Source organism: Trachypithecus francoisi, unplaced genomic scaffold (genome assembly GCF_009764315.1).
Source record: "Trachypithecus francoisi isolate TF-2019V2 unplaced genomic scaffold, Tfra_2.0 Contig01585, whole genome shotgun sequence".
Taxonomy (NCBI): Eukaryota; Metazoa; Chordata; class Mammalia; order Primates; family Cercopithecidae; genus Trachypithecus; species Trachypithecus francoisi.
In genome coordinates this window covers 9,450,842-9,473,016 of record NW_022681444.1, presented here as the reverse complement: position 1 = coordinate 9,473,016, position 22,175 = coordinate 9,450,842, and the positions used below count along the sequence as shown (strand labels likewise).

At 51.4% G+C, this 22,175-nt stretch overlaps 1 protein-coding gene across 11 annotated transcripts in view; it reads left to right on the top strand.

The window, feature by feature from the left end:
- The window catches only part of RAPGEF1 (Rap guanine nucleotide exchange factor 1), a 166,609-nt gene that overhangs the window by 115,617 nt on the left and 28,817 nt on the right, over positions 1 to 22,175 (top strand). For 5 of the 11 annotated variants that reach the window (XM_033194546.1, XM_033194497.1, XM_033194537.1 and 2 more), the window contains 3 exons: positions 3,361 to 3,563; positions 6,119 to 6,277; positions 21,350 to 21,607. In XM_033194546.1, the coding sequence (XP_033050437.1) occupies positions 3,361 to 3,563; positions 6,119 to 6,277; positions 21,350 to 21,607 (620 nt within the window). The remainder of the gene's footprint in view (positions 1 to 3,360; positions 3,564 to 6,118; positions 6,278 to 21,349; positions 21,608 to 22,175) is intronic. The other 6 variants (XM_033194513.1, XM_033194531.1, XM_033194505.1 and 3 more) reach the window with 2 other exon arrangements.

Genomic DNA, 22,175 nt, shown 5'->3' with positions numbered 1-22,175 from the left:
CCCAGGGGTGGAGCTGAAGTTTTGAATATTTTCCAACTGTAAATCTGCCATAAAAGTAATAAGGAGAGTTCTCCTGGAAATTCTGTTTTCTCCTAGCTGCCCAAACTGCCCCACACTTCTGGGAGCTGCCTGGCCCTCTCTGTCCCCGCCCTCTCCCCGCTTCACTAGCATAGTTCTGCTTCGATTTTCTTGGCAGCGCAGCTGTCACCGTTTCAATGTGTGTGGTCACGTTAGCCCCACAGCCCCAGGCTTCCCTGGCCTCAGTTGACATATCCAACAGAGAACTTCTATGAACTAGAAATGGAATCTCTACTCCAAATTCCCAAATGAGAGCATCTGAGCCCAGCTTAGAACTGGGCCCCATTCTCAAAGAAGGGAAGACCTGGCTTGGTTCAGTCCAACAGGGATCGCCCTGAGGGCCGGCTGTGTGGTCTCCAGAAGGCTGCGGCTGAGATGGTATCATGTATCCCCAGCTCCTCAGTGGGTGTTGCCCAGCTTGTGTGATGGCCTCAGCAGTGGTCCCCAGCTAGAGGGAGAGCTGGCTCTGTGGGACTAATGATGTCATCCCCATCTGTCATGTATATTCGCTCATCAGAAACCAGGGCTCCCGCAGAGGGGTGTGCAATGGCAATGCCAGAAGCATTTCCTTCTCTTCCCCTCCCTCTGCATGGACAAGTGTTTAAAAAGCTGTTGGCCTCCCCCTCCACCCCTGTTATCTTGGGCTACATGCCACTCAGGCTCACCCCCTTTCCTTCCCTAGGGGAGGGGTCCTCTGAACTCAGACACTGGGCAGAATGGCATCCTTGCAAACTGCGGCAGACGCCAGAGAGCCTTACCCTTCCAGCTCCTAGAACAAGTGTGGGCGGCGGTCCTCATGCAGGGTCTGTAGAGGGGAGAAGGAAAGGGAGGGGTAGCCAGTGTTTCCTTTCAAACAGTCTCAAGTGGCTGAAAATCCCCAGTAATTTAGGCCACCATTTTGAGGCTTTAACCCGTTCATCAGTGTCTCCAGCACTGGAGCCTGCAAACCTCTAAAAAAACTCCTGAGCTGCAGCCATGGCATGCCCTGAGCTAAAGCTTCACATGCCCTGTCGAAGGTCATCCTGACAGCCACCTGCAAGGCAGGCCCTATTAGTTCCAATTTCATAGGTAGAGAAACTGGAGCTTAGAAGAACTGAGTATTGCCCAAGATCAACAAGCAAGTGGGGCACGGATCTGGGACTGAGAGCCTGACCTGAGTTGTACAAGCCTGTTACACTTCCTCCCGGGCCAAGGAGGAAGGGATTCAGCCCTTCTTCCTTGAGATCCCATCCAGTTTTCAGTGTTGACCCCTATGCAGGGGGTGGTCTTCTCCATACTCTGTGAAAGAGCCCCCAAACTTAGGTACCCTGCCTGAGCCTCAGTCCTAGTCCCCAGTCTGCTCTTCACTCCCCGAGGGGACCCTCAGGTGACCTTGTGGAAAATGCCTCAAAATTGCTTTGAGGGAAAGAAGGAAAGAATCATCACCCTGGCCGCGTGGCTGACACTGGCCTGAGTTCACGCACGCTCAGTCCCAATGTCACGACGTATCCTCATCATTTGGGATGCACTGATATCATGAGGGTCCCCAGCCCCTCCTGCCAGGGGCAACCCTGTGAGTCCCTTGCACCAGACGAGCCTTGTGATCACTGTCCGGCACCTGAAATCCCCAGTCCCAGGCCCTGAGCACTGGCGGCCGAGCCTTCCCAGCAATGCTGGCTGCCTGGCCTCTGGGCTGCCTGCCACTGGGCTGCTTTTGAAATGGACCAGGTCCTCCTCATTTCTAGAAGGCTGGGAATGTCACTGCTGTTCTCTATGCTTGGCTAGCAGGTCTCTACAAGGACTTCAACATCAAGAGTTCAGAAAGACCTCCTGAAGAGATCACAGTTTCACAGAAAAGTCAGGCAGAGGTGGTTGTGTTTAGTCTTTTTCTTTTTTCCATAGTTCACTGCAGCCTTGAACTGGGTTCAAGGGATCATCCCACTTCAGCCTCTTGAATAGCTGGGACCATAGGCACATACCACCATTGCTAATTTTTTTCTTTTCTTTTTTCTTTTTAGAGATGGGAGTCTCACTATGTTGCCCAGGCTGGTGTTGAACTAGCCTCAAGTGACCCTCCTGCCTCAGCCTCCCAAAGCACTGGGATTATAGGCATGAGCCACTGTGCCCGGCCACGTTTAGTCTTTTTAGGGAACAGTTTGTGGGTGCTTGGGATCACCTTCCTAGGCTCGCCTCTTCCTCTGGAGCCTGGTAACTATGGTTGTGCAGCATTAAAGAGGAAGTGTGGGGCTAGGCGCAGTGGCTCACGCCTGTAATCCCATCACTTTGGGAGACGGAGCCAGGTGGATCACCTGAGGTCAGGAGTTTGAGACCAGCCAGACCAACATGGCACAACCCTATCTCTACTGAAAATACAAAAATTAGCTGGACGTGGTGGTCCATGCCTGTAATCCCAGCTACTCGGGAGACTGAGGCAGGAGGATCGCTTGAACCCACGAGGTGGAGGTTGCAGTGAGCCGAGATCGCACCATTACACTCCAGTCTGGGCGACAAGAGTGAAACTCAGTCTCAAAAAAAAAAAAGGAAGTGTAAGACAAGCTCAAGGGGCTGCGAGCTGCCCTTTCAGTAGCAGCAGCTGACCTCGGGGGCAGCCATCTCTTCCTGTGCATCTTTTCCAACCAAGTTCTGCTCTATGCTTGTTGGAGCTAGTAAGAAATTCTTACATAATATTTTAAATAAAGAAGGTGACTTTGAACCCTTTCCTTCAGTGACACTCCTGGAGAGAGAGCATTTCCTCTATACCTGGACCCCCAGTGCGGCTCAGGGAAGACATAAACTCCCTACCTCTGTGATTGTCTTCCTCAGCTCAGTGTCTGGCCTTCCTTCCTTGATTTGTTGACTAGTTGAGGTTTGCAGAAAAGCCTCTGGCTTTGTGCTTATTTGAAGATACAAAATTTAGCACTGCAGAGCCACCACTTTTTCTTGGTATCTGAATCTCAGCTCCACCTGGCCAGGTGCTCCTCACAAGTGCCATGCCCTGAGGGGAAAGTGCCTGCTCAGGAGGTGGCTGAGACTTGCCATCCCTTGAGTCCCTCGCTTGAATCCTGAGTTCACATTAGGGTTCCCCATTGGTGTTGCGCGTCTGCTGGTCTGGACGTGTCTCCTCCGTTAGCGCATCAGAGTGTGATTTCACTGCCCGAAAAGGCCTCTGCGCTCCGCCTGTTCGTCCCTCCCTGAGGTGCTTTCGGTGGAAAGCCCCCTAGCTGCTGTGGGAAGAATGTGGGGAGGGGTTCCCTGACGTGGCAGCCCCCAGCCTTGCTGCAGCTCTGTCCCTCCGTTTCACAGTGCTGGCCTACATGCAGCTGCTGGAGGACTACTCGGAGCCGCAGCCCTCCATGTTCTACCAGACGCCGCAGAACGAGCACATCTACCAGCAGAAGAACAAGCTCCTCATGGAGGTATACGGCTTCAGTGACTCCTTCAGCGGAGTGGACTCCGTGCAGGAGCTGGCCCCGCCACCCGCCCTACCCCCCAAGCAGCGGCAGCTGGTGAGTGACACCCTCCCTTGTGACTAGAACTTCCGATCCTAGCAGGTCTCTAGGAACCAGAACGAGCCTCCCCCTGCCGTGGCAGGGCCCCAGTTTTGGGTGTGAAAGGCACCATCTCCCACACAGATGCTTTTACTTTTTCCTGAGATGCTCACCAGCAGCCCAGTGCCCACTCCGCCACCTCCCCATCCGGGGGTGCAGGGACCTTTCTTTTCCACAGCAGCCGCATGCAGCAGGGACAGGCTTGTACTCAGGGTGTTCGCTCTCTCTGCTGACAGTCTCTTGTATTTGTTTCTTTCTTCTTTGGCTTCAACATAGACCTCCCAGAAGGGAGGGACTCAGTCAAAGCACAGGACATGGTCTGTGCATGGCCATCTGTGGACTTGATTGGCATAATGGGCCTAACTGTGTAGAGTGACTTACAACCCAGCCTTGGCCAGGGAGGGCCCAAGGGAAACAAGCGCCATTGAAGCAGGGGATGGCTTTAAACAGAGCCACTCTGTTTCAGACACAGCACCTTCCTCTTCTAGAAAACACTCCTGTGCTGAGGACTCCCGTGCACGTAAGGATGCACGGGTCAGCACAGAAGGCAGGCTGTTCCACCGTGGGCACCCCATGAGGCTCCGGGATTGCACAGGCACTGGGCAGGTGGGCAGATCGGGGGTGCCTGTGGCATCCCTCCAAACTTTCTCCCTTTGCTGCCAGTTAATGAACATGGAGGACCCTAGTCAGGTTTGAGGATCTGAGCCTCTTGTCCAGCCCTGCTCCCCAGGAAGAGGAAGCTCCCCAACAGGGAGCTCCAGGCTTGTTCAGAGCTGCCTGGGTTGCTGTGCTCATGTGCTGGCCAATCTGGCGGCTTCTACTAGGAGGCGACTGGAGTGCACAGGGCCATCTTTTATCCATTACGAGAGGACATGAAGGGCTGTCTGATTCTTCTGGGAGGCAGCTGCAGACTGGAGGACAGATGTCCCTGGATTACTCCATATAATCACCTGGGGCTCAGCCCAGTCCCAGGAGTCCCTGAGCTTCCTATACTCAGTGGGCTCTGGCTGACCAAGCAAGCTGTTTTGTTTCCACTCAAAAACTACACTCAGCCCCTTCAGAGAAGGCCATGTCCAGTAGAGAAAAGGCCAAGCTTGGAGTTGGGAGTCCTGAATACCAGTCCTGCCACTCGTTAGCCGTGTCACACGTGCCATTTTCAGAGTCTCAGATCCTCACCTGCCCTGCCCACCCCGCAGACACAATTGAGAATATGAGTCTCAATTGCTTTGAAGATGTTTCAAAAAGGGTCCCACCATGGAAATATAAATGCCTCATTTAGAGACCCCTTGCCTAAAATGTTTGGTTAGAACTATTGCCGAGACCCAGGAGTGGTGGTGGCAAATGCCTATAGTCCCAGCTACTTGGGAGGCTGAGGTGGAGGATCACTTGATCCCAGAAGTTCAAGACCAGCCTGGACAACATAGTGAGACCCTGTCTCAAAAACAAAAAAGCCATTGCTGAGCCAGATTTATTGAAAATATGTTTGGCCCATTGGCCATCCTTGGGCATCTTCTCCATACTACGGAGTCCAAAGGCTTCTGAATATTTGGGGAGACACCCCTAGTGAGTGAGTGGAATCAGAACCTGTTCCACCACACCTGTGGGGCAGTGGTGAGCTCAGCCCCCGGAGGCCTATTAGGAACATCTGTGTTGAACACCTCCCCAGGTAAGCACCAGGGCTCTCATCTGGCTCTATATGGTCCCTGCCACAACTCCTGGCATCCCCATTATAAGTAAATTGAGGCTGACAGAGCCAGTGAACCTTAATCCAAGCCCACAGCTAGAAACAGAAGACCTGGGAGCCAGGCCCAATCCTAATGACAACCCAGGCATACCACCTGACAAGTCCTGCCAGCTGCTGGTCGCACCCTCTCAAATGCAGATGCCGGAAGTGTTATCCACACTTCACAGACAAAAATGGTGCTCATTACACATGCCTGTTGGCCCGTGTACAGTGTGATAAGCAAGATTCCAGGTGCTTCACACATATCATCCCATTTCATCCCCCCAACAGCCCTGTACAGGAGGCACCAGGGTTCTCCCCATTTTACAGACAGAAAACCTGAGGCACAGAGACCTTTAAGTAGTGCCCAAGGCCAAACCCGTGAGAAATGGCAGGATCCAGACTCAAACCCAGGCAGCCGGAGCCCCATCTGAGTTTTGAAGACGTGTTAATGACACATGGATCCACTCCCCACGGAGGAGCAGCTCCAAGCCCGGAGTCAGCCCGTGTCTGTGTAGCTCCAGCCACCTTGTCCTCCTTCCACCCGACCTGCTTCCTGTGGAAACAAATTTTAGGATCTAGAGTAAGGAAGTGAAGGAGGGTGTCCTTTCCTGCAGATAGGCTTCGGCAGCTGGTTTTAGTCCCTGAACTGGGCCTAGAAGCCGTCCCTCTCCAGAATGTCTCTGAGAGGATGTGGAGAGCGACCTCCATGGCCTTTCCCTGCACGGACCTGACTGTTCTCTGCTTCTCTCCCTCCTTCCCTGCCTTCTCTCTCCTCCCCTCTGTCCAGCAGGCCTCCTGTGCTGCTTCTTCCTTCTCCTCTGTCTCCTACTGTGTCCAGCAAACTAAAGTGGCCTTCACCCCCGAGGACGGCAGTGCCGCTCAGGGCCTCAGTGTGTCCGTCTCTAACTCCTTTCTCAGCCGGCACGGCAGCTTGCCCGTGCCCTCGGTGAGTTGCTCCCTGCTGTTCTTTACTTGGAAACACGTGAACAGGGCCATTCCTTGGTAGCGTGTGCCTCAGCTCTGTGTTCTGCCCATCAGGGCCCTGCCCTTCTGCGGGTCCCTACACATAGATGGGAAGGTTATCAATGGTTGGTTCTCTGGGGCCTTAAAGACCATGAGGCGTCCAGGTGAGGCAGGGGTAGGCATGGGAAATGTGAGTGGCCATCTTGGGAGCATCACCAGTCTGGCATAAACTGACAAACACATTTTGACCTTTTTATCCCAATCTCCCTTTGGGACTTGGGTCAGCCCTCTGTGTTCCAGGATTAAAAAGGAATATAACCAGGTGTGGTGGCACTCACCTGTAGTCCCCACTCCTCAGGAGGCTGAGGCAGGAGAATCGCCTGAACCCCGGAGTTCAAGTCCAGCCTGGGCAACGTAGTGAAACCCTGTCTCAAAATGAATAAAATAGATGAGATGGATGGGTAGATGGGTGGTACTATTCCTCACGTAGAAAGCCAGGTTGAGAAGAGCAGGCTTCACCAGCACGTGATGATTTGACTTAAGGGCTGTGTTAGTTTGCTTTTGCTACATAACAAACCACCCAAAACTTCATGGCTTAAAATAATAGTGACCATTTGTCACTGCTTAGGACACGGAGTAGCAGGATGGTTGTGCTGCTCTGGCCCAGACTTGGCCAATTTTGGCTGAACTCACTGACATCTGTGGGACCTGAGCTGGGACAATGGGGCTGATTTGGCTGGGACCCATGTAGTCTGTCACCTCCATCAGGCTGGCCTGGGCTTGTTCACATGACAGTTGGCGGGCTTCCAATAAAAACAAATGGAAGCGTGCAAGGCCCCTTAGGGCCTAAGCTCAGAAGTGGTGTGATGCCTATTCCATTGCATTTGCTCAGTTAAATTACAAAGCCAGCCCAGATTCAGGGAACACAGAAGTTGTTTCTGCCTCTTTATGGTAGTTGCTGCTAAGTCGTGTTGCACGGGCCGTGGGTCCAGGAAGGGAATGGGCTGCAGCCATTTGTTTAAAGAGTTTACTGCTTTAAGCCTAGGGACTGGCACTGAAGAGGGGAGTCTTTCACTGGCACCTGTGCATGTCCAGGAAGCAAAATGGCCACATTCTCCCTTTCGTCTGTTAAAATGAAACTTCGCACAGGGGAAAGAACTCTAGAACAATTTTGCTTCAGCGTCTTTCCTTTGGGACTGGATTTTACTTGCATCGTATTTTGTAATTGTGAGGATTAAGTAAAATTATGTGAAACGGCTGGGTATGTAGTATGCTTAGCTTATTACTGTTCTTGCTCTCATTGTCTTAGTAATAAGAGTTCTGGATCCTTGTCTTGTTCTGCTTCTAACTTTACACATGAGAGCTAACCTGTTTGGCCATTTTCCCCCCTCTATAAATGATGAGTTTGGACAAGGCGATTTTTTGTTTTTTGTTTTTTGGTTTTTGGTTTTTTTGAGACGGAGTCTCACTCTGTCGCCCAGGCTGGAGTGCAGTGGCACGATCTCGGCTCACTGCAAGCTCCGCCTTCCTGGTTCACGCCATTCTCCTTCCTCAGCCTCCCGAGTAGCTGGGACTATAGGCGCCCGTCACCACGCCTGGCTAATTTTTTGTATTTTTGGTAGAGACGGGGTTTCACCGTGTTAGCCAGGATGGTCTTAATCTCCTGACCTCGTGATCTGCCCGCCTCGGCCTCCCAAAGTGCTGGGATTACAGGCGTGAGCCACCATGCCCGGCCGGACCGGGCGATTTTTAAAGACTTATCCAAACTCAGGTTTCCAGTTTGGTTTTGTCTGGTTTCCATCTGTGCCCAGGGTGGGCAGTCCAATGCCCAGTGACTTCCAGTGCCCAGGACCAAGACGGTCCTGCCTATCGTGAGGACCTTGGAGTGCATTCTCCCACTGGATACCGAGGCCTCACTCCTTAGAGCCCCCAGCAGCCCTACTCATGCTGGGAAGACAGGCTCCCCGCACCCTGCTCTGGCCACACAGAAGCCCATGGTTTCCTCAGAGGCACCTCTGGCAAGCTCCTTTCACAAATCTTGCGAAACTTGGCCTGTAGACAATCCAAGCTCTTGACTGAGCTAGGTTTTTGTTTTTGTTTTCTTTCCCCTTAGAGTTTCTACAATATCCCTTTTGAGCAGTTAGGGTTAGAGGACTATGAATGAACTGGACTGTTTGCTACAAAATTAAATTTGAGGGCATTTTAATTAAGTTTGGTTATGAGTACGTCATAGTTTTTATCCCTGGGACACACAAGAGCCTTAAGACATCTTGTGTGTAAAACGCTGCATTCTTAGCAACAAGGACCCCGAGGGAAGGACCTTATAAGATGCCTTATGTCATTAAAAGGAGAATACCTTAGGAACCATTAGTAATGGCCACGTTTGGAACATTCAACATCCAGTACACTGAAACCTCAGAAAAGTGATTTAGTACAGTGCCAACACGTTCTTCATATATCCGTTGGTTAAATTCTAAGATGAACCCCAGACACAGGGCTTTGGGTTACTATCAGAGCGCCCTTTATGCCTGAATTTCTTCGTTCGTTGCTCCTGGGCCTGTGTCGTTTGTCCAGCATGGAACTCTGAAGGGGTGCCCCTAGGAAACACAGCAGTCATCAAATCTGAAGACAACTCATATGGTTCTTGACACAGTGGACGGTTACTTCTACTAAAAGATTTTAACCGTTGACAACCTCTTGCCACGGGAATTTGTAGGGCACTAAACCTGTGTGGAACAATTTAAATTGAAGTGGATACTGAGAAGTATTCTCATTCACTCCTCCCCTGATCCTAGGGATGGCTTTAATTCAGCAAGCTCAGGACATCAACTTTTCTGGGCCAGATTGCAAAAGACATCCAGCTGAGGAAGATGGCCCCGGCCAAAGCAGATGGCCCCGGCCAAAGCAGGGCTGCAGGTCAGCAGGCAGAGGAAGACAGGCACGAAGCCTGCTGCAGAACCAAAAACATCTGCACACATTTTAATTAATTTTGGGTCTGAGTACGTCATGGTTTTTTGTTTTTTGTTTTTGTTTTTGTTTTGTTTTGTTTTTGAGATGGAGTCTTGTTCTGTTGCCCAGACTGGAGTTCAGTAGCATGATCTCGACTGACTGCAACCTCCACCTCCCGGGTTCAAGCAGTTCTCCTGCCTCAGCCTCCAGAGTAGCTGGGATTACAGCCGCCCGCCACCACGCCCGGCTAATTTTTTGTATTTTTAGTAGAGACAGGGTTTCACCATGTTGGCCAGGCTGGTCTCAAACTCCTGACCTCAGGTGATCTGCCCACTTTGGCCTCCCAAAGTGCTGGGATTACAGGCGTGAGCCACCACACCAGGCCACATCATGGTTTTTATCCCTGGGGTATATAGGAGTCTTAAGACATCTTTCATGTAAAATACAAGTTCACACCATGTTAAGGCATGTGTGAGGAATGACATGAGAGTTGTAGGCATAGAAACTTTGTGGGTTGGCCGGGCGCGGTGGCTCAAGCCTGTAATCCCAGCACTTTGGGAGGCCGAGACGGGTGGATCACGAGGTCAGGAGATCGAGACCATCCTGGCTAACACGGTGAAACCCCGTCTCTACTAAAAAATACAAAAAACTAGCCGGGCGTGGTGGTGGGCACCTGTAGTCCCAGCTGCTCGGGAGGCTGAGGCAGGAGAATGGCGTGAACCCGGGAGGCGGAGCTTGCAGTGAGCCGAGATCCGGCCACAGCACTCCAGCCTGGGCGACAGAGCGAGACTCCGTCTCAAAAAAAAAAGAAAGAAAGAAACTTTGTGGGTGGTGGAGCAAGGACAGGGTCGTGGGGGCTGGGGGTGGAGCTTGAGCTGTGGCTTGAAAGACAGTTGGGATATTTTAGGAGCTAAAGGGCATGAAAAGCAAGTTAAAGATGTTCCAAGCAGAAGGACCTGCCAGAGGCATGGAGGCCAGGAAGCCCAGTGTCCCTTCGGGAAGGTCATCTCAAATGTAAGCACTTAGAATAAGGTCATGAGGGCAACGATGACAGCCCTCCTTCCCATCTCCCCAGAACCTCCACTCCAGGAAAAGCCAGTCCTCCCCACCCGCAGGCTCTGCCGGGCCTGGACTCGACTGTTTGCTGGACTTCTCTCTCACCAGCACCGCCTACGAGTTGGTCCCAGGGGGTCCCTCCTACTGTCCCCCGCACAGGCTTCAGTCCTGTCTGCTTGGCCCTTCATTCACCAGAGGCGTTAGCTCCTGGTCCATAGACTCGCCTCTTGCCTGACTTAGGCCTTAACCCCAGGAGACTTGAACACAGACAGGACTCCAAACCCTGACATGTGGTCTCGGGGGCATTCGGACCAGCTTGATAAAAGAAAGGTGTTGAGAAGAATGTATGCATGACCGTGAGGCAGGAAAGATATAAAGAGATGGGTGCAGCCTCTGCCATCCTGATTGGGCCAGGCCCCGCCTGTGGCTGTTATGTGGGGGCATGGCTCCATGTCTGAGTGACAGCCTCACCATCCCTCCCAGAAGGAGCAGTGCTGCCCGTGTTTTCTCTCTTGACTGCTCTCCAGGTTCTTGCTCCCTGGGCTGCCTGTGTATTCCCATGGTGGCCCTGCCTGGTGGCTGCCCATCTGCTTTCTCTACCCTACTCCTTCCCACCTTCCACAGCAGACTCCCATGGCCCTCTCCTCTGCATGTCCCTTCTCTGGCTTGCATTTTCTCTGCTTCTGCACATCTCAAAAGTTGTAGATTTGGTTCCTATTCACGGTGCCCTTGACTAAGATATTATGCACAATCTCTCAGTAACCATTAGGGCTGCCTGTGCCCTGCTGGTGCTGCAGGGTTGGCATTGGAAAAAACACCTTCCTCCAGCCGGGCGCGGTGGCTCACGCCTGTAATCCCAGCACTTTGGGAGGCCGAGGCGGGCAGATCATGAGGTCAGGAGATCGAGACCATCCTGGCTAACATGGTGAAACCCCATCTCTACTAAAAATACAAAAAATTAGCCGGGCATGGTGGCGGGTGCCTGTAGTCCCAGCTACTCGGGAGGCTGAGGCCGGAGAATGTTGTGAACCTGGAAGGCGGAGCTTGCAGTGAGTGGAGATTGCACCACTGCACTCCAGCCTGGGCGACAGAGCCAGACTCCGTCTCAAAAAAAAAAAAAAGAAGGAAAAAAAAAAAGAAAAAACACCTTCCTCCGTACCCCACACTACTTTCTTGTACGTTCTTTCTTTGCTAACTGAAAGTTATGGGCATTTACTGTCACAAAAAGATCTATTTGGGTGCTAGAAATCTGTTGAAATATTTCTTTACCATCTTGGCTTCCAGAATGAATCTGGATAATTAAAACTGCTAGCAGACCCAAGTTGTGAGTAGAAGTTACATTGAAATGCCTGTAATAACTGTCATCTGTTAAAAAAAAAAAAAAAAAAAAAAAAACTTCAGGCAAGGAGAGTTAAGTGTGTATCATCCTGAGGACTTTAATTTTTTAAAAAGGGTCTGCAGAGCAGCTGGCATCCCATTCTGGGTGAAACAGTCGTTTTCTGAGATGGGCCCAGGTTTCTGTGCATCAGCACACGTGCTCTCAACAGAAGGCTTGGGCTTCATGCAGACGCTCGGTCCCCATGCCATGGTGTCCCCTCACTGGGAAATGCCAGGCCCAGCTCCTCGGGACCCGTGGTAGGGTTCTTTCACTCTGCCCATGTGTCTGCCTCTCCCTTGCTCGCTCTTTCTCTCGCTCCCCACCCCCAACCTCCTGGCCACAAACCATCCCCAAGGATGAGCCATCACAGAGACCGTGGGCACGCTGACGGGCCTAAAGGCCAAACAGGAAAGGGGAGAGAGAGAGAGAGAGAAGGAGAGGAGGAGGAAAACGAAATGGCCCACGGGAGGGAAGTGGAAGACAGTCCCGTGGGGCTCTTGGCACCTGTTGGAAACTTTGTTGGAAAAAATAAGTTTCTGCCATCCTGACCTTTGTCTCTCGTTCCTCCCTGATGCCATCTTGTCTTACTGGCTTTCTGTCCTGGTCAGAGCTAGATCACATTGAGAGAGAAAGAGCAGGGAGCATCTGTGGGCAGAACCCAGTAGCCGAGGGTGGGAGAGGGATTTCTCAAGGCAGCCCTTCCTCCCTGGATGGGGTGGGGGTGTTGGTGGTGCACAGGCTGGTCGGACCCTCCCTTTGCACGGTCTGCATGGAGCGCTCCTCTTTTGGGGAAAGGACTGTGCCGCTGTCTCCATGTTGCGAAGCCTCCTTGAGGCCTCTGCCTCCCACTGGTACATGGTCCTCCTTGGCCTGGCGTAGCTCATGTAGTACATAGGCGCTTCAGGTTATTTCACACCATTGACTCCTAGACTCTCCTCCATTCTTGGAGGTTTGGCAGCACAATATAGTCTACAAGTCTATGCCCTTAAGGGTGTGGTCTACCAGTCTGTGCCCTTAGGGGTGTAGTCTACCAGTGCATACCCTTAGGGGTAGCATCTACCAATCTGTGCCCTTAGGGGTAGAGTCTACAAGTTCATCCCCTTTGAGGCAGAATCTACAAGTCCAAGGTTGAGTCTCTGCGGATCTCCAGCTGTTTGCATGCAGGCTTCTCTCACCAGACCCTGGGCTCCCTGAGGTCAAAAATTAGTCCCCATGCCTGGCACATAGCAGACAGGCAGGCAGTGCCCATTCACTCTTGTCCTGCCCCTCTTCTCCCCGTCCCACCACGTCCTACTGATACTGCACAGGGCATTAGCCTTGAGTGGGTCCACTTCTCTCCAGCCTGTGACCACTCGCTTCCTCCCCACTCCCGTGTCTCACCTGGATGCACTGCAGCTCCTGACTGGCCTTCCTGCCTCTGCAGTCAGAGGCCCTCCCTGCTTCTCAACCCTGCAGCTAGACTAAAATGTCACCACATCCCTGCAGAACCAGGGCCAGCTTCCCTGGCTCTTAGGAGGCCCTCACACTGTTTCTCCCCACTCTACCGTGAGCCTGTCCCCTTCACACCTCCACTGCCTTCCCTTCATCCCTTCCCCACATACAAGTTTCTGCTTCCTGCTCAACCCCGTCTTCTTCTGCACCATGTTTTCTCCTTACTTGCTGTATGAACCTGAGCACGCCGCCCCGCCCCAATGCCCTGGGCCCCCCTTTCCTCATCTGTGCAATGGGAGCACAAGGTTTTTATAAGGATGAAGAGCCCACATGATGTAGTACGAGATGCACAACCAACATTTCATGGAAAGGGAGGTATTAGCATCAGATCTTTCACCACATGGGGGAGGCTGCTGCTTTCCTGTGTAATGCTCCGGTTCATCTTCTCAGGATTGCATGTCCCCTGAGGAGCAGGCATGAGCTGTGAACTGGCAGCTTTGGTGCAGCCTAGCCTCTAGCTCCCATGTAACAGATGCATTGATCCCAGGCTCTGGCCAAGAATCCATTCTCTTCCTCATTTTCCTTCCCTACTAACCTGAGGCTCTTGCTGTTGTGTCTGGGTCAAGAGTTTCCCGGGTAGTACCTGTCTGCAGAGCCCTTGAAACACAGTTTGGCTCCTGCAGTGCATTCCCCCTGTGCTTTTCCACTCTTCCTGATAGACCCAGTGCTACTCTGAAGAGTGAAGACTGGATTAGATCCTACTCAGCTTGACCCGGTCTTGTGGAAAGAGGTACATGCAGACCAGAGCCCCTTCCAGGTCACTGCGACCCTCAGGGGGTATTGTAGAGCCACCTCTGGAGAAATGTCCAGCTCTGGAGGAGACGGTGTTACCTCCTGAGCCCAGGAGTGAGCCTGCCTTGCCTTACTGTGGGCGGTAGGGAGTGTGCCCATCTCGAGAGCGGGACTGGTCACAGCCCTGACAGCAGGAGCAGAGCTGAGAGTGCCTTGTGTTGGGGGCTTTCAAAAGCAACCAGTCTGATGCAGCTGTTTCCGCCCCCTGGTTCTAGACTTTGAGAATCTTTGTTGTTTACAGCCTGGCATTTTGGCTGGTCGGTGCCCCTGGACCAGCTTCAGGCGCAGTAGTGTCACTGTAGCACCTGGCCGTGGTTGTACCTCTGACTCCCATCTGTGACAGGCAGACTGTCAGGTGGGAGTTCAGTCAGGGTGCTGGGAAAAATTACGGAGGAGAAATTTTAAGATAAAATTATAGGAAATAGAAACAAACCTTCTTGGAAGGCCGGTACCAAAAGCACCCCCATTCCTTGTAAAGGTCATGCGCTCACACGCACCCTGAGGGCCAGTTCCACATCCAGTGCCTCTTGCCTTTACTTCCACATCGGGCTGCCGTCCCCCTATCGAGGGCCTTCCTTACTACTCTGTGATCGAGATTCACTGCGGTTCTAGAGATGGAGAAGCCAAGAGAGAGAAGCTGAGCCATTTGTTCCGAGTTAAGCTAGAGCCATGGTTGGAATCCAGATCCCCATCATGAAAAATACAGTGTTAGGTTAACATTTTTGAACTGCTTAATTGCCAAATAAATTTTGAGATCTCGTAAGGCTCAGTCAAAAGAGAAGTGTGTAGGCTGGACATCGAGAGGCGTGTATTTGTCCTTCATGGTCTGACATGTTACAAAGTGTAGCTACAGGCTCTAAATAGAGTTCTAAGAATAAGTATAAATTAGAGCCCCTGTCAGGCTGTTGAAATGCAAACTGAGTAAAAATAGTTGTCAGACTTCTAGAGCTGAATTTGAATCATTTTTCATTGTGTATTAAATCTTTCTATAAAGGGTTGATGCTATTCAGATCAACACTTAGTGAATTACAGAGCATTCTAGAATGTATTGGAGGTTTTGCAAGAGTGTAATTTGCCATAAAGCCATTGGCCAAAACGTAGTATTTTCAAGGGAGATACTGTGATTCCAGTTGTAAAAATATGTCACATGAGAAGGAAGTTAATAAGGAACTTTTACATTCACCCATCTTCTCCCAAGCAACACGTTTTTGTTCTTTTACATCCTTTTTTTCTTAGGATATTCAAGTGGTTTTTAAAAATAAGCTCCACTAAGAAGTTTATTTGAAAAGGGAGAAGATATTTTTTGGACCCAACGTAATGCTAATGTTACCCTTCTTTGAGGAGAAGGATGACTGCCTCCTTACCAGGATCAAACACAAAACGGTCTGTGGCAGATCTCAGTTCAGGTGCTGGTGGCATTGGCCTCAGAACCTACCACTTGGCTTTGGAACTCATCTTTTGACATTATGTAAAGTGTAGTTATTGTTACAAATTAACACAAGGGCATCAAAGAAGAGGAGTTGCTCCTGGGCCTAAGGTAGACCCTACCAAAGTAAGGTAGACCCTTCTGTAAACCAGTAGTTAATTGGGACTGTAAAGAAAGAGAAGACAAAGCCAGAAGTCTCCCTAATAGTTTGCCAAATGGAGTAACAAGGAGTGTTACCAAGCACCTTTCCTGAGGCAGGAGGGTGTCCTGGGAGTGTTCGTACCCCATCTCTGTAAGAATCAAATCAGATAAGCTTTTCTCCCCAGGCAATCATGTGGGCCTCGTCAGCAGTTAAAAGCTCAACTTCTTTCCAGAATAGATCAATTAGGGCCCACACTGTGAGGCTCACAGTCCGTAGTTGAAGGACGTATGTGCTCTGAGCCCACCGCCGGCGCTGAGCTGTAGCTCCCATTGATTCTCCACTGGGGAAGGAAGCCCAGACCACACTAGAAAAGCAGCTTCCCCTGAATGTGTTTTCTCACAAATGAGGAATAAAAACTTAAACCCGAAAACCAGCTGTCCAATAGCTTATCTATTTTGCTAAGTAGCATCCAAAAACTCTGAAGTCATAAGCCTTGCTTGAGCCAAGATTATACAGTAATAACCAATTTCTGGCAACTTCTCTTCCCAAACACTTCACCGTGCCAATGAATCCATCCATTTACATGACCACATTTCCCTGTAACTGGTGGAGCTGACAGTTCTCCAGGGCTTGGAGCTCAAGTCACTGTGGAGCAACCGTTCTGATCAAGGTCCCTCGGCCTGTGTCCCTAACCCTCAGCCGCTGATGAGTAGACAGCCTCCTCTGGCACACGGTCTTCCTGATCAGCAGAGGAATTAAGTGGAGTGGCTGTTATATTGAGGATTCAGAGTTGTTTCCTGCTGGGCACGATGGCTCATGCCTATAATCGCAGCACTTTGGGAGGCTGAGGTGGGAGGATCACTTGAGCCCAGGAGTAGGAGACCAGCCTGAGCAACACAGCAAGACCCCATCTCTACAAAATCCAAAAAATTAGTTGTACCTGGTGACACATGCCTATAGTCCCCCCTTTTTGAGAGGCTGAGGCAGGAGGATCAGTTGAGCCCAGGAGGTCGAGGCTACAGTGAGCCATGACCGCACCACTGCACTCCAACCTGGGTGACAGAGCGAGACCCTGTCTCAAAAAAAGAAAGGAAGAAAAAGATCTTTCCTGCTTTCTTGCTAAGGCAACACAGGGCCCACCCCTAGTCCTTTTTCCATGCCAGGACTATAATAGAGAGAAGGTGTCACCGAAAACTGGTGCCTTTTCTAAGTATTTTACTTGTGAGAAAAAAAAAAAAACTGCTGCCTGGCCAGCTTCAAGCAGCTTTGCCTTTTAATGAATTGGCCACACGCTCGCATATGAGGTCATCGGCCTCCAGCATCGTTTTGACTCCGGGGCCCAGTTGCTTTCAGGGGTGTGTTTCCAAAGGAGCTGGTTGCTGATTCCACCTTTTCCCTGCCTGTCCTGCCGCACTCCGGCCAGTGCACCCCTCTCTGCATCCTGGCTTATGGATCAAGTCTCAGCTCACTGGGCTTTTGCATGCCTGGCGTCATAAAGCACTCAGCTAAGGAACTCTCTGCAGAGTTGGTGAGGCTGTACCCTGCAGAACTGTGGGATCGCATGATTAGGGCCTGTCTTATGTCTGGGATACACTCAGTATTTCAGAAAACAGAAACTGATTGTGATATCAGCCATCCCCACGCTGCCTCTTACCAGCTGTGTTATTAGGCACGTGGTCTCCCCTCCCAGCCTCAGTATTTTCATCAGTTATGAGAACCGTAAGGCACTGTGAGTAGGTTAATTGAGATGATTCATACAACGCCTCATCTGCCCAGCAGGAAGATATAGTAGGAGTAGTTGTTCTCGTCCTCGTGAGGCAATCCCTGCTGTGTTTCGACTGACTGTGTGACCAGGGCTGACATTGGGGGCCATACACCCCCTCTCCTAACTGGCACCCCCTAGATCTTCTGCAGAAGTTTGCAAGTCTCAGACAGGCAGCCCTTCCCGTTCTAAAATCCTCAGCCCAAACAGTCGTATTCTGGCTATAAATAAAAGTTCCTGCTACACAGAGAGCAGCAGCTCGTCAGAAGCAAAGCCGGGCACGAGCCAGATCCTGAAATAAACCCCCGGCTGTGGTGAGGCGGCGTTTCTGTGGAACGGCCCTCCCTGCCTTTCTCCCTGCCCCTGTGGGTAAGTATGATCATAAGGGGCTGGAAGTATTGCTCTGGAGAATCGGTAGAGATGAGGGCCTGTTGAAAATGGTGTGATCATGAGCCCTGATGCAGCTGCTGGCATCTGCAGAGCCCAAGGGGCACAACAACGGCTTCATGGTGATCAGAAGGCTTTCCCTGTGTCTCCCTGTCCCGTGAAGGTACCTTTCCAGTTTGGCTCTTGTCCCAGCATGACTGCATAGCTTGAATACCAGAGCGTGAGCTCACAGCTGCAGAGGGAGGGCCAGGCCAGGCCAGGCTCCTTTGTCCAAGAGAGGCCGACTCTCCTTCCTTTCTCCTTGGTAGCTGCCCCCTCCTTGGCAGTCCACACCCCTGGTCGTCTCCCTGAGCCTCCCTCCCCAGTGTCTGGACCTGAACCCATGCAGTGGGTGAAGTTTGTCTCTTACCCATCCACGCTCAAAACTGAGCCGCTGCTGTGAGTCAGGCAATATTCTAGGCACCTTAATTAATAATACGGTGCCTAGGCTATGTATTAGGTGCCTACTAAAATACGTGTCAGCAAATCCATATTAGGTCCCTACTGAATGCCCCAGTGCTGTTATTTAGAGCAGTTCCTGGATCATTTGGAGGGCAGGAGAAGACAGCTGCTGCTGGCCGAGAGGTCGCCCACACCAGCACCCTGCGGAGGATTTGCATGTAGTGCTGTGCGTCTCACGGAACGTCCGCAGAAACCTTATGGGAGAGGGGCTGTTTTCATCCCCATTTTAAAGATGAACAGCTTGAGCTAAGGCTCGAGAACTTCAGTCACTTCTACTAGGGCACACAGGCAGAGATGCCACGAGGGGCAACTGGAGATCGTGCAGTCAGCAGCTGCCCTGTGCCATCTCCCGGAAGAGGCACCGCACTTTGGGAGTCTGCCCCTCACCTTGTTGAATTAAAACCCGCTAAACACACCGTGTGGTTGGTTAGGACGACACTTCTCCAAATTGGTACATTTTGTGATGACACAAAAGCCATTTGTGTATGTGTAAATCAGGTGCTAGTTATTGCAGGGCACATGTAAGCACAAAGTGACTTTACATGGCGCCAATGAGGCTGTGTCAAGACTCCAGAAGGAGTTGGCGTGGAGCATGACTCTTAAACTAGGCGGCAGCAAGACAAGGTGAGAGAGAAGTGTTTAGCAAATCTCGTGGCAGTGTCTGGGTGTTGGGAACGAACATCTGGCAGATCTGAGAATTTGGGCTCCTGCAAAAGATTGAGCCACTCCCTGAAACAGTCGTGCAAGGGTTTCTTGAAGGCAGCACGCCGTCCCACCGCTCAGCCAGTGCATCCTGCTCGCTGTCTTCTCTGTGGACCTTCCCAGCCAGCGAGGGAGCCTTGCTGTGTGCAGGCATCCTCCAGAGATGAGATGGAAAACCCAGAAAGCCAAGCCCTTCACCCCACTGCCATCCCAGGAAGGCTCAGAGTGAGCTCCCAGGCCTGCAGCGCCATCCTGGGTAATTGCTGTGAAACATTGAAGTGTTGCGTGGAGCCTGCTGTGAGGGCTTAGGTAAGGGTGGCAAGCCAGGGTGTACCAAGTAGGGTGTCTGCCCCCCCGAGCTTCTCCTGACAGAAGGATATGAAGGGAACTTCACTTGTGCAGGTACCTGAGTGTTCAGTGCTGGTCGCGTGTATGACACTTCCACTGATTCATCTGACCATGGCCGAGGGTTGGCCTTGAGTTTGTGGGTTAGATGGGGAAAGCAGATGTGTAAGTGGTAGTGAGTTCTTAGGGCAGATGTCATGGATCTGGTGTGAGATCTAGCAGCCACTGGAGCTCACAGGAGTGAGAAGAGGGAGGAGCTTGAAACTCCGGTCAGTGCAGCCAGGAAGGGGCCACAGCTGTACACACGGGTGGAAATGAGAGGGTTGCGTTGTCCCTCGAGTTATAGTAGCTCTTTGTACAGGTTAAAGGGTAGCTTTGCCAAACTGCTTAAGGGCCAGCCATGGTGGCTGATCCCTGTAATTCCAGCACTTTGGGAGGCTGAGGCGGGCAGATCACTTGAGCTCAGGAGTTCAAGACCAGCCTGGGCAACATAGAAAGACCCCGTTTCTACAAAAAAAATCAAAAAGTGAGCCAGGCGTGGTGGCATGCACCTGTGGTCCCAACTACTCAGGAGCCTGAGGCAAGAGGATTGCTTAAGCCCAGGAGGTCGAGGCTGCAGTGAGCCTGGGTGACAGAGTGAGACCCTGTCTCAAAAGTGAAAACAAAAAACAACTTAAGGATGAGTGGCTTTGACCTCTTGTTAGTTTAAAACTTCATTTGTCTTCCTCTTCTTCCTCTTTTCTGTGGGTTCTGAAAATCCCCAACCACAGCAAACACAGAGAATGTTTCAGTGAGTGGCACGCACATTTGTGTTGGGCTTGACTTTCCTCACGTCCTGACCTCTGTAGTGGGCCAGTGAGCCTGGCAAGGTCTGTGTTTTGTTTGATTTTGTGACTCATTCATTCATCCATATCTGCAAGGACTTTGGACGTGGCCAGCCCCACAGCGCTCTCCAGGCTCCCCATGATGGTAGCAGTATGGTGGCAGGCCTTTGTAGGACACGATGACATCACATCATTAGGTTCTCTCCATGTGGAGGCTGCTGACCAGTGGTCCTAGAACGCCTCTGTCCCTCCTTCAGCAGCAGAGCCCCAGCCTGGGGTGCTCACTGGACCCCAGAAGCCATGGGATTTGCTGTCACTTCTCAGCAGTGTCAGACTTTCCTGTCTGATGAGCATCTGGGGGAGTATAGCCTTGTGGCTACAAGGTGGCATCAAAGGTGTAAGATCACATTTGTTTTTATTTGAGACAGGGCCTTGCTTTGTCACCCAGGCTGGAGTACAGTGACTCTATCTTGCCTCACTGCAACCTCTGCCTCCTGGGCTCAAGTGATCCTCCCATCTCAGCCTCCAGAGCAGCTGGAACTACAGGCACTCACCACCACCCCCAGCTCATTTTTGTGTGTTTTGTAGAGATGGGGTTTTGCCATGTTGCCCACGCTGGTCTCAAACTCCTGGGCTCAAGCGATCCACCCGCCTCAGCCTCCCAAAGCGCTAAGACTGCAGGTGTGAGCTACCATGCCCAGCCTACTTCATTTGTTTTAAAAAAAAAAAAAAAAAAGGAAAGAAAGAAAAGAAAAAAAGAAAGAAAATGGGTTAGGAAGAGAAATGGACTCAGACATCGTTAGCATTTCCATAGTGCAGCTTGCCAGCCACACTTAGGGTTTGAGCCCTTCCTTTCCAAAAGCGTTCAAGGTGGATTTCAGTGTTTAAAAGTTGCAGTGTTTGACGCTTAAGGAATAAAACCTGAGAGATTCGTCCAAAAATTCAAAATGAGTAATTACAGTGACATTGAATTTAGCCGTGAGGTTCCTGAGCAGGCAAGACAGCGATGGACCACGCAGGTTTTATTTTCTGTCCCAGCGGAGCATGGGGCCATTTAGACAGCCCCGAGGACAGCGCTGTTCACTCTCCAGTCTCAGGGCCCTTCTCAAGGGAGGAGGTGCTGGGTGTGGGTATCACAGTGGCCAGAGGACTGGGGGTCGCTTGGCGTGATTGGTGGCCCCGTTAGAGTTACTATGAACGGCCTGTCACTGCTCAGCTACTGCCAATCTAATTACTTTTTCTCTTTTCTGTTTTCTTCCCGTATTCTCGTTTTTGTTTGTTCTCCACCTGGATTCTGTAGTATAAGTCTGTGTTTAGGTCCTACTCCCAGGATTTCGTGCCTCACCACCAAGCTTCCGTTCCGCCTTTCCTTCCGCCTACCTCCTCTTCCTCTCCACATTTCCCACCTGCCCACCAGTCTCAGAGCTCTGACTTAGCCGTGCCAACCATGGCCGGTCCACCTCCCAGCACCGTGGACGGGCCTCTCTCAGCTTCTCAGGAGAGCAGCTTTCATGGGAATACTGTCTGCCTTCCTTCCGAAACCTCTTTCACTGACCCGGTGAGAACTCGGCGCGCACACACACACCCACACATACCTCTGCACGTGGGGCTGCATGGTTTTTTAAAAAGCGGTTTCACTGTTCCTGAAAGACACTGCCTCCCCTTCACTAGCAGTCAGGGGGCGCCAGCGCACACCTGCTGGCGGCATTGCTGAGCCGACAGCCACTGCGGGTCACAAGGTGCAATGGTAGCCCATCTGTTGCCAGAACAGAACTGACTCTTCAAAGTTCTATCAATCTAGGAATCTGATTTTCCACAAATAGATGAGTGGCCATTTAGTGATGAAGTTATCAGACGCATGAGATACAAAGTGCTACTAGCTTTCCATTTAGTTGTCTGTTTTTAGGGAAAGGGTGTCACACACCCCTTTGTAAGTGTGGAGGTGACAGATTGAGGGCGAGCGTCTGTTTGGTTGCATGTGGTGCCGATGACAGAAGCCTATTAAAGTGCCTGTAGCGCTTTGTCCACCTCAGAGACATGCTGCCTTGCTGATGGGAGCAGACGAGTACATGGGGCAGAGGAAGTGCAGGCAGCGGACCCCACTCCCTAGTGTGTGGGATTGTCTT